Source organism: Pagrus pagrus (assembly GCF_965226575.1).
Source record: "Pagrus pagrus genome assembly, chromosome: 19".
NCBI lineage: Eukaryota > Metazoa > Chordata > Actinopteri > Spariformes > Sparidae > Pagrus > Pagrus pagrus.
The window spans coordinates 8787595-8799875 of record NC_140203.1 but is presented as its reverse complement, the minus strand read 5'-3'; the positions used below and the strand labels follow the sequence as shown (position 1 = coordinate 8799875).

Genomic DNA, 12281 nt, shown 5'->3' with positions numbered 1-12281 from the left:
ATGTTTTATTCAATTAAGGAGCAAGATCTTTTCTACAAAGGTGATTTCTGCTTTTATCTGCCCCAGGCTCAATTCTAATTGTACATTTTTCTGGTCTGAGGAGGAGAAACATCAACTGACTAACTAGCTAATGCAGAATGATTTAAAGATTGTACTGCTGGCCTTATCTTAAATCTGGGATTTTATATGTACGTTCATTCTTGGGATTCTGTTTCAGAAGCTGTCAAGCAGCTCTCGATACTCGCCCTCGTCAAGGTTGAACAGGCTTTTGCTGTGCGGGCCCCTAAATTGTGAATCCCCCCACTGAAGGAGGGGGTTAGCTTAACTAACAGGGGGAAACAGCTAACCTTGCTCTATCATAAGGTCAGAAAATCTACCATAAACATCTCTGAAGCTCATTATTAAAACCCTTGTATCATCTTTTTTTAATTCACTGAAAAACAGAAATGTGCTGGACTGTTTTCCCCTGTTCCCAGTCTTTAAGCTAAGCTAAGAGTCTAAGCTAAGCTGAGAGTGGTGTCCTTTAATAACTAACTAGAAAAGCCATATTCCCTTCATTATCTCAATCTTCTTTGTATGCTTATTCAACATAAGGCCTCTCTTTTTACTCCCTAAAAATGAAATCAGGGCAGGTGAAGGTACATAATACACTGGGGATTTTAGAGAAATGACATAGGAAGGACTAATATTAGTGGAAATCAGAGAAAGCTATCAAATATCATGTTTTCAATGAGCAAAAGAAGTGTGTGTCATTGTGTTTGAAGGTGGCACCTAATGAAAGCATGCTCTATTTTCAAAAGTACAGTAAGATGCAAAGGAGTACATATCCATCACATGCTGCTCAAACACAGGCCAATAACAGGAATATTCAGATCACCTTATCACCTTTCAGTCCTGCTTCTCCTGGATTTCCGGGCACCCCCTGGAACAAGCACCAACAGATGAGTTAGAAAGGGACCCCACCGAACCAAACCCCACTTAAAATCAACCCTCGATGGAACACGCTAAACTTTGAGGAGGTGAATGGCCGGCAGACTTCCTAAGCTTTTTTTTCAGACATTGCCAAAGACTTATGGCTTATTGGCCATTCTCTTGTTTTAAATAAGTCAGAATTGGAGTAAAAGTCAGTCCAAATAAGAGAATACAAGATACATTGAAGGTAACAGTTTCCATCTGTGTGTTTGTGTAAGATTACCTTCAGTCCAGAAGGTCCTGGAAGGCCCATCTCTCCCACAGGTCCCATATCACCCTGATGCCAGAACAGGGGACAAACAAGAAACATATTCAGATTCAATGATATCATATGCATAAAGTACAGATAAACACATGGCTCAGACAAACAGATACAATGAGTGCACTTCAGTTCACTTTGGCATTCGGTGAAAGCAAGAATAAGCTTCATTGTCTTGCATCCAGATTATCCATGCTGCCATCAGTCACAAAACAATGGGTGAATAATATACGACCAAATTCTAGAGATAAGGAATTTGTCGCAGTCCGACGCCAAGATTGCGTTTCATGTGAAGCCTGAATCAAATGGTGCGAATGTGACGAATGGCTGCTTGACGTGACATTTTCATTCTCTTCTGCTCTGCACTTTCTTCTTGTGGAGACCTACAGCGTGGCGTTGGCTCGGCGTATTAAATATTTGTCTCTTTGTGAATACGGCAGCATCTGTATGTGTGACAGGGGATGTTACTGGATCACGTACCGCGAAAAAAAAAAGAGTTGGAAGGTTAATCTGTTTCTTCTCCTTCAGCTGGGAAAATCTAATAAGCGCTCTAATAAGTTTAACTCAGGATTCAACTGGAGTGATATGCCTCTAAAAAACAACAGTATCTGTTTTATGTTCTATGGCGCCAGAGGCCTCTAGAGGGCCCACTGACACTTAACTGTCTCTATCAGACACATATTTCATGCTTACCTGTCCAAATTGCAGAAATGCATGAAGAAATACAATATATTGTCCTCTATAATGTTTGAATTAAATTCAGATTCCAGGATTTATTATAAATGCCCGCCACAAGGGGCTCCCAGGTTCAATTCCTGGTCAGTGCAACAACCTTCACAACCTCCATCATATCAAAGCAGGATAAGAGGAAGGTGGTGTGTGTACGTGACACATGGAAAAAAGTCCTTCTTCTTTGTCCTGATAACACTTTCCCTTCTTCAACAGTGGCCTGCCTTCACCCCAGTCCCTTGAGGAGGGTGTTTGTATATTTATATCTTTGAAGTGTAGCTCAGTGCAGCACTGTACAGCACAGTCAGGCAGATGGATGCAGAGGACACAGAGCTCAGAGCAGAGCTGTAATCAGAGAGTCCTCCAATTACAGGCCTGCTGCCACCACCGGTGGCCTAGAATAGACCGGGAGGAGCAGCAGCCATGGGTGAAGACGGGACACGACAAGAGAAACCAGGGAGACGTTATAATCAGACACAATTATGTGGCTGTCGGGGCCGGGCAGGCGTGGAGGGCAAGGTGATGGGTGGGCAGGGGGGGAGTTCCTGTTCAAAAATAGTTAATAAGAGGGAGATTGAAGAGGAAAACAACATGCTTTGTTAGGGTTTGTTTGATTGATCGTACAGTGGATCGTGTCGTGTTTGTCGTGAGAGGAAGTGGGAGGCGCAAGAATTTCAGACAGTCAAAATAACTTGTCTGGGATTCCATCCACTCTCACTATTTTAAATATGTTTACAGTGGTAGAGATCATACAGAGGGTGGTTGGTTTCCCACAAAAGTGTCTGGCAGTGTAAATGATGATGAGAGCTAATTGAGAGCGTTTTTTCAATTAAGCAGGCATATTCTGTTTCATTTAAATACAGTGCTTTGCAGCTACGTATTTATGGAATAAGTGTCTGAGATAAATAGGATGTTTGAAAGTGAGGAGAGCACTCAGACTACGCACAGAAACACACACACACACGAACAAGCTACTCACAATAAGCCCAAGAACTCCGTTTGGACCGGGGGCTCCCATCTCACCCTAGTCAGAGAGGAGGAGAGAGAGTGAGTGAGATGAAGGGAGAGAGGGAGAAGGAGCAAGTTTCTGGGGTTATTGGCTCTTTTTTAAACAAACATGCACAGAAGAGTGGCTCAGTGTTCATCACAGCTTATGAGAGGGGGCTGTGTGCATGTATGTGTGTGTGTGTGTGTGTGTGTGTGTGTGTGTGTGTGTGTGTGTGAGTCTGGGGTGAAGGTGGAGGGGGATGTGAGCCCATCGTCCCACTGTGGCTTTTACAAATCTGCAGGTTCGTTCTCCCGCCAAAAAAACAAAATAAATAAATAAATAGAGTTTTGTACAGACATTCTTGGTCCTCAGAGGATGAATCCTAATGACTTTGTCGAGCCAACCTTTTTCTCAAGTGCCACAAGGAGATCAAAAATTACTCTCATCCTGGGAAATATCTCAGCATCTACCAGATGATTTGGTACAAGCATGCATGGTTCCAAGAGGATGTATCGTTATGACTCCTGACTCTTCATCTACTGCCTTCATGGCTACCAAATGCTAAAGGATAAGTTCCCAAATTGATTTGAAAAGACTTGAATGAAGATATTTATACCCTTGACACATGGTCGTGCTTGTGCACCCAATTCAGACAGGGTGCATGCTAATGTTTTTAGCTCAGCGGCTGCTAACGCTGTTTTTTTGTTTTGTTTTTTTGGCTTGTGAAGGGTGTAAATAAAGTCTTTTCAAGCCATTTTATGTTTGTTTTTTTCAGTAGTTTTTTAACAGTTTGAAAGAAGTCTACTTCAGTTGTTCAGGAGGATGCTGCAGCGCTGTTTAGCTGTGAAGCTCCAGAAATGTTTTGTGGACTAGGAAACTTACCCTGACTTTCTATTGGCTTGAGGTTGAGTAGATAATGAGTGAGATTTCATTTTTGGGTGAACTTATCCTTTATGAGGCTAATCTCTGAAAGGGGAGATGGTAAATATTATACTTGCTGAACATCAGCATATTAGCATGGCCAGTGTGAGCATGTTACCATTCTGCTGTTAGCACTTAGCTCAAATTCAAGCCTCACAGAGCTGCCAGCACGACTGTAAAGTCTTGTTTGTTAATCATTCATAGCAGATAAAACAGGGATGCTCTGCCTTTTCCCTGCCGTTTTATTTCCCAAAAAATTGAAGAGACATCTTTCCCTAGATTTTTTTTGCCGGAGAAGTGAAAAGCACATAACTTTCCTTTCTCATAATAATGCATAATTCACACTCCCTCCTCCCAGGGAGAAGAAAAGCAGCAGGGCTGTATCATCTACCAGACTGAACCACTGGAAAAGTCAGAGCAAAGTGTTTCTCCTGTTCATTATGTTTATTAAGTATTTCAGAGTTTGTTAAAGAGCGACTAGCTGATGTATTTATGTTTTTATTTTAGAGCGTTCCACTCTGACTGACGAAGTGCTACATTTTTCAGACTTGTAGTGAATATCCAAAAATAGTAAAAATGCTACGATCAGTTAATTTGATGCCTTCCAAATGGACGAGAGCATGGGACAGACTGGCACACAGTCCAGCTGACCAATCGTTTCTTAATTGGGAACAATTACTCAAAACGACACTGTTACATCATTTACTATTCTTGGATAACACCTCCTCCTAACACTGCATATATGTGTAGGTGGCCAGTTCACACATTGGTAGAAAAGAAATGGAAAAGGTTGCATATGAAAGCTAGGAAAGCTAACTGGTCCCCTCTTTATTACTGCAGGTTTTTAAAACGGAGAGCCAAGAAAAATTATCTACAACAGAGGAAGCCATGGGATGAAATTAAATCCTAACGGCAGTAAAGCTTGTCCAGAGCAGAAAACTAACTTCAAATAAAACAGAAAAAACAGAGGCGAACCGCTGGACTGCCAGATGATTTACTCACCGGCGCTGCCAAAATGTCAGTACTAAAACACCAGGGGGGTGGTCGTGTGAGCGAAACCACTGCTCTCCATTTGTGTGAGTGTATGTGGGAGGGCTGCGTGTTGGTGTGTGTGAGCAAACGGATTGGTTATGTATTCAGGCGTGTGACTGTGAGTGTGCGACATACAGGCTCTCCATCGGGTCCAGGTGGTCCTCTCTCCCCAAAGTCCCCTGGAAACCCCTGAGGACAGAGAGAGTAACTTTTATGTTCCGCTGCACTCAAAAAGTGAAAAACTGAGACATCCAATAAATTTAAAGAGTGCTGTCTGCTTTATTAAACCTATAATTAACACAACAATCATACCGTCTAGGGAGAACTTCTTAGCAAAGAGTTGTGTATTTACACACCCACCAGATATGCAGCGACATAGAGTGCTGCAGGATTTTTGTAGCTTGAACCCGGAAGTTAGCATCCGATTCCCTTGTCAAAAAGCAATTCTTTGGATTATTGCACAAAATAACTTTTTAAAATTTGTTCAGCATGATACAGATCACAGATGAACACCACTTCTGTGGTTTTTGAACCGTAAATGAAATCGTCAGAAGTAAAAAGCTAACGTTAGGCTGTAAACAAACTACATCGCGGTCGCATGACTTCGACATCACAACCCCTAAGCTTCCTACTACACTATGCTATACATTCTCATTCTGCAAGTCAGAAAGTCAGAGCTGGAACAGTTTGCAGCTAAAGTTCGCCTGTAAAGACGTCCCCAACCACCTCTGTAGTGTCAGTTAGCCACGTGTTAGCAACCACACATACACAACGCTTTTTTGATGCAAAACGTGGGGTATTTTATGTCGTAGAACAAAAAAGTTAAGCTTGCGTTAACCACAGACCTTGTTTCCAAAATCCTATTTAAACGAGGGAACAGGAAGTACAAAAATGCTAACACTTCCGACTCATCCCCGCAGCACTCTATGTTTCATCCATGTCAACTCAGGGCAATATCTGTCTCTTTAGCTGCTAAATGCTAATTACTAACCTTCAATAATTAATTTGCAATTAAAGGAAACATTATTAAAAAATATAAACTACAATACTCTTCAGCCACTGATGAAACAGCAGAGATGAGACAGGAGACTGTTGTGAGATGGAAACCACCAGCTAGTCGTTAAATCTGTTTTGTCTGCCGTTTGGTGTTCTGAAGCTACGCTTTTTTTTAAGGAAAACAACTGCCTGCTGCGTCTAAAAATGAAATTATGGGATCACTGAGAGTAAAACAAAACAGCAAAGTTGAGAACCAGTAAAAACAAAACATTGAGTTAAAATATTCTATAAAGCTCTTTAGCACCGAGGGAGACTGCAGGGTTGGCTGATCCTTCTTTGTGGGTTCATCACTATGAGCAACTCCAACCACATAAAAGAAGTTATTTGATCTTTGCCAATATAAATAATTTGGTTATGGCTGCTTTAGTGTACAGTAAATACAGTTAAATGAAATGCTAATTGCATTCATTGGCAAAATTAAAGAAACTCCTTGCAAAATATGGCAGAAAAATGCTTTTCATTGGAGGAGGGTGTGTAAAGTGTTCGCAGAATCAAGAACGTTTTTTATGATTGTTACACAACCAAAAGTGCTGCTACTGTAAGTGCACGGCAATTAAAACAATTTGTCTGAGCCAAACATAACATTAGACATAAGCAATCTGAAATATGTACAAAATAAGAGCATAATGGCCCAATTATACGCATTAAATCTATCAGCTGGAGGGCATGGGCAGTCAAATCTTCTACCAAGTCTGAGTGCACTTTCTAAATGCAACTACTAGAGGGACAAGCAGCCAAGTAATTACTCTGTCCATTTAGCAGTAAATGGGATGCTAATCTAAGCTACGCTAACAGCTGCTGGTGCTGCAAAGAGAAACCACATCTGCGGAGAGCGTGAGTGTGCCAATGTATCTTAAACCCTCGAGCATCCAGAACCACTCATAATGGCTACGTTGTGCTATTGTGGCCTCTGCACATTGTTCCAAAATGCTCATTACTGTAGATACCTCCAGTAAATGGCAGTTATTTTTGTAAAAGTAGAGATGTTTAGATATACAGCATGTATACTTATTTCAATCACTGAAAGTGTCTTAGAAATAGAATCTGCTGACTAAATGTAACTCTGTTGCAAGGAAGAAAACCAGTCTGGGACCATTTTGACTTATATAATCCTTGTGACTGATGGTACGTAGATGTTCAGCTACCCGTAAATCTACCGGCACGTCTCATCAGGTCATTGAGAAAAAGCTCTTCTTCTCTGTTCCTTCCCAGCTGTTGGACGACTGCATGGGACTGCTTTATGGTACCAAAAGATTATGCACACAGGGGGAAGCACAAGTGCAACCAAAGTCTATGAAGCATGCGAGTGACCCAAACGATGAATCACACAAGCTGTCACCACCGCCACACAAACTATGGACAAATGTGGGAATGGTAGCTTTGCCAAGAACAGCGCTTAAAAAAAAGCCTTTGAAGAGAGTCACATGCTTTTAACTGATGTCAGAAAACTCTGTTCCTCAGCTTCATCACTTAATAGTAACACAGTAGCTCATTCACTGTCAGATATTTGGTTGATGTGAAAGAAAAGCAAATGATGCGTCTGATGACATCGAGAAGATAAACAAAACCCTCAAGTTAAAACGCAGAACTGTTGGCGACGCACTTTGGAAAACTTTTTTATGGGCGCCACTGTTTTAGATATATCTATTCCCTCATCGGCCTTTTGGTAGATGGCGGGGTGTGTGTGTGTGTGTGTCTGTGTGTGTGTTTCCTCGACAGAGTGCAAGCGCTGTGGTTATGGTCATTAAAATGTCTGGCTCAGGTTCAGGTGCTTCTTCTGTTCTTTCTCCTCCGGCTGGGAGGAGAGGGATGATCTCTGAGGGATCATCCTGTAAGTGTCCTAGCTTTCCATTTTCCATGAGAGCAGGAGCACTGAAACCAGATGACGGCGACAATGATGGCGACGCTATGTGTGTTTTCCATTTCGTTTTACAGGTCACTTATAGGGGCTGTACAGCTAAAATGGCCTTTTACAGATTGCGAAATGGTCAAAATTACAGGAATCCTCTGCAACACTCTTCAGCTGTTTGGTATAAATATGTTACGGGTTGTAATGCATCGTCCTATTTTCTCTGCGGCCTTGAAAAGGCGTGTTTTAGCTGCTGTCATTAAATCATCCAGCACTTCAAGGTGAATACTTTTAGCTTCGCATGACCTGTGCCAAAACTGCGAAACGGCCTTGACACCTTCTTTGTTGCAGGAAAGTGTCTGAATCAGCTCATGATCTTACGATGCAGCCCTATTCGAGTGGAAAGAACTCACACACACACGTGATAAAAAAAGGCCTCACACATGGCGGATATGTATCCACAGCTACTTCTTAAACATTTGTCTAATTACAGAATAAGCTGCAGCGCTCAAAACCTCACACTAAGCGGACACTGGCTTGCGTGTGTTGAGACGTTTTGCTCTATAAATGCCTTATTTACTGAAAAGCCAATAAGCAACAGCTGCAGAATGATCTCAGCAGCGAGATCCAGGGTTACACACTCTTTCTGAAACACTATGTCAAACTGACTTTGAACACTATCTGACACACACAACAGAACCGACGGCTTCCTCCAAATGGCTCGGCTCCATGCTGGGGTGGGGGGGGTGTGGGGTGCGAAGGGGGACCAAAAGCCCTTTATGGCAACAAAAGCCTTTTTCTTGTATCATCCAAGACCCCGACGTGCGGCTGGTGGGACTACACACACATTCTGCCTGCAGTTAACCCTTCCAACAGGCATGGAAACACTGAGCCGACTCAAACGATGACGTAAATGCGGACCTTATAAATTTTCACATGTGTAGGTGATGGAGGCTTTGCACCAAAAGCTCTCAATCTGACCCAATTCTAACCATTCATTGTAATGCTTATTTATATGATTGCCTCATATGAGTGTGGCTGTGATCATGGAGCATTAAAGGAGAAGTTCACCCAAAAATGAAAATTCAGTCAGTATCTGCTCAGCCATAGTTCCATAAATGTTTTGAGGACTGCAAAATTTCAGCAGACTTTCCATCTTGTTTGGGGCTGAAAACAGAGTTTTCATTTGCAGGTGAACTTCTCCTTTGAGATCTATAATCACACTGTTGGTTGGTATCAATCTCCCAACGTCCCAGTCTTATCTTTTAAAAGTCAAATATAACAAATGGTACATCAGGGCTCCAGGGTGTGATTATATTGGATGCAAATGTGCCAAAAAATATGTCAAATGCGACGAAACATTTTAATTGGTCGCACAGGTGCGCCTGAAGTGTAGTTATTTATTTTTAAACAATTGAGGTTATTGCAATTACATGTTGCGTGTGCTGTGGTTCAAATAAGAAAAAACATGTTTTTGCACCTTTATTCCTGTTTACGATAATTTACATAATGCATTAAGAAATTAAGTTAAAATGTATTATTACTGTAGGTGCACCTAAATGATGTGCTGGTGCGCCTAACTGAAAAAGTCAGGCGCACCAGTGCAACCATTCTGTAAAGTTAGCTTGGAGCCCTGTGCATTCACACTCCATCAATAACACCCCCAGCACAATTCATCACACTTTGGTAAGATTATCTGTAAAGTATGTTGAGACAAAACTTTACCGGCCTACCCATCTTGCCCCTCTTCCCTGGTTCGCCGGGAATGCCCTGAAATTCGAAACAAGAGAGAGCGGAGGCGGAACAGAAAACAAAGCAGAAGGGGGAGAGGAAAGAGTTCGAGGAAGACAGAAAAACAAAGAAGAAAGAGAAAAGAAAATACATTATGTAAAAAGCATATCAAAACCAAAACATAACACACTTGGTCGTGACTGATTGAAGCCCAAAACACACAATTAAAAAGCCATAACTGTGAGCTCCTCTCAACTCCTGCTTCAACAGATGGGAGGAACAGCTGACTGCAGCTGATCCAACATTTTCCCAGCCTATTATGAGGGATTTAGGCCTCCATCTAATACATATATATATGTTAAATAAACACCAGTTTCTCCTGGGAGAAGACAGGCAGACACCGTCTCTTGTGTGCAGCTACAGTATAAGGTGTGAACCATCCTGCTTTCTAGCTGGCTGGCTGGAGAGGTCGTGATTACAGCCTGCTCTGTGCGCTGACGCAACCCTCTGGAGCATGTCATAAGTAGGCTAATCGCTTCATGTTTTAGAGGCTGTACAGAAGGAGGGAGGCCTTGATGAGTTCAGGCAGTTCAAAGGCTCTAAGAGGGGGCTTTTATCATATGAGTCATCAACACTCCCACGCAGCCTTATACAGCAGCATCTCTCTCGGACAGCTGGGGACTGTATCCCGCTTTATAACAACAACAAGACAGCTGAATGGGATGGCAGGAGATGCACTGTTGTCATCCCATAGGACCATTAACTGGGTTTTAGTTAGTCACTGTGCATTTTTTTGCAATTATCGACAGTGCTCGAGAGAAATGACACATTTGGTAAGAACTCACTCTTTCGCCATCAGGCCCAGGAAGGCCAAAAAGCCCCGGGATTCCAATGAAACCCTGCAGGAGAGGAGAGGAGAGAGGAGGGAAATGGGATGTGAGTATTTGGACGCTGTAAAAAGCAGCAGGAGGAACAGCAACTCCCATTGGCTCGTTTCAGGGCCCGACGGTCCAGCATGGATAGGGTGGGATTCCATGAAGAACCAAGCCATGAGGCAAGTGTATATGCCCATGGACTGCATGGTGCTGGCTTCCACGATGTAGTCCAAGGGCACATACCCTCACGCCAGGGATCTCTGTAGGTGGCCAGGACATCAGACTGAGCTGTCGGTACAGGGTGAGACACACACACAGAGGAAAAAACAAGCACAAACACCACAACAGTTGAACACCGGAGGAACGTTTAAGATAGATGCCAGTTTCAGGCGAGTCGAGCGTGCACAATATGGAGTGCGCTGCAAAAGAGAGTGCAGAATATTTGGAAAGGTGGCTCAGTGAGAGAGAGAGAGAGGACTAGAATGCCTCCTTAAGACAGCAGGGCCTCATACGGAGCTTAAACAGGAAATTCCAGCCAGTGGGGGCAGGGGAGGCTTTGGAGCAGCCAAGGGGAGCTGATAAAGAACCTTTATTGGAACGCAACATAAAAATCACTGTTTGTGTCCCTGAGCGTGTGTTTCTTTGTTTGTGTACTTAAAGGGTGTGTGTTTGTGTGCGCAGGCTTATCAACAGCCAGTCTTTCAGTATGCGTCTGTGTACAGTAATACAATGTTTACATTACGAGTAAAGGCTCCCGAGTTTAGCGCTCTATTAATAGGGAGTGAGTGTGTATGAATGTGAGTTGGATGTTGCTGCTTCTGGGTGCACATACCTGTTCTCATGCAACAACATGTTTACAGCGCAAATCACCAACAGCCTTTAATCAACAACTTTCTGCGTGCTTAAGTGACATTTACAATCTGCTTCTATAAAATACTGCATAATGAAAAGTGTCAGAAAGCTGTCAGGCTGACCTCCTTGCCTATAAACATACTCAGTGGTCCCATCAAAGCACCAATGTTAGTAATTTAGACAGATAAAATCAAACTGGAGCAGCACAGTTGAAAAGAAGGACGTTAAGGCAACTTACCCGAACGCCTTTAGGCCCTACTGGTCCTATAGGCCCTGGTAAACCCTGGAAAACAAAGAGAGGAACTTTATTTCAGCAGTTTTACTGGTTTACACCTGAAATAATGTTTTCCAAAATTCAATGTGATTGTGCATCATGAGGGCATTAAAGGACAGGTTCACCCAAAAATGAAAATGTAGTCATTTTCTACTCTCCCTCATGCCGATGGAAATTTAGGTGAAGTTTTGTAGTCCACAAAACATTTCTGGAGCTTCAAAGCAAAACAGCGTTGCAGCGTTCTCAGAAACAACTGAAGTAGATGGGGACTTGTTTTAAAACATTAAATAGAACAAACGAAAACAACATAAAATGGCTCCAAGTCTCCAGAAGAGCCAAGATCCCGAAATGATTTGAAAAGACGTTATTTAGTCCCTCGACGCACAGTCAAGGTCATGCACCAATGCTAATTCTTTTAGCTTAGCAGCTGAGCTGATTTTGGCTTTAAAAAGGGTGTAAATAATGTCTTTTAAAATCAATTTTGTACCTTGGGGCTTCCGTAGACTTGGATTACTCCTAGTAATTTTATGCTTTTATTCCATTGTTGTTTTTTACATTTAAAAAAAAGTCCACATTTTTGGGTGAACTTGTCCTTTAAGAAGTTGCAGGCCAAAGACTGCAACTCATGGTCATTAAAATAAAGTGATACAATACATCCAAATGACTTGAATCACATTTATCTGATAGTTCAAAATATCCCATTTTATTTGATAAATTTTGCTCATTAATTATTAGTCCACATA

The 12281-nt window shown here is 42.2% G+C and overlaps 1 protein-coding gene across 2 annotated transcripts in view; it reads right to left on the bottom strand.

Annotated features, from left to right (window-relative positions):
- col27a1a (collagen, type XXVII, alpha 1a) overlaps window positions 1-12281 on the bottom strand; it is a 75809-nt gene that overhangs the window by 26405 nt on the left and 37123 nt on the right. For both annotated transcript variants that reach the window (XM_084383017.1, XM_084383018.1), the window contains exons 10-16: window positions 11503-11547; window positions 10383-10436; window positions 9532-9576; window positions 5037-5090; window positions 2940-2984; window positions 1196-1249; window positions 878-922 (exon numbers count right to left, since the gene is read on the bottom strand). In XM_084383017.1, coding sequence (XP_084239143.1) covers window positions 878-922; window positions 1196-1249; window positions 2940-2984; window positions 5037-5090; window positions 9532-9576; window positions 10383-10436; window positions 11503-11547 — 342 coding nt within the window. The remainder of the gene's footprint in view (window positions 1-877; window positions 923-1195; window positions 1250-2939; window positions 2985-5036; window positions 5091-9531; window positions 9577-10382; window positions 10437-11502; window positions 11548-12281) is intronic.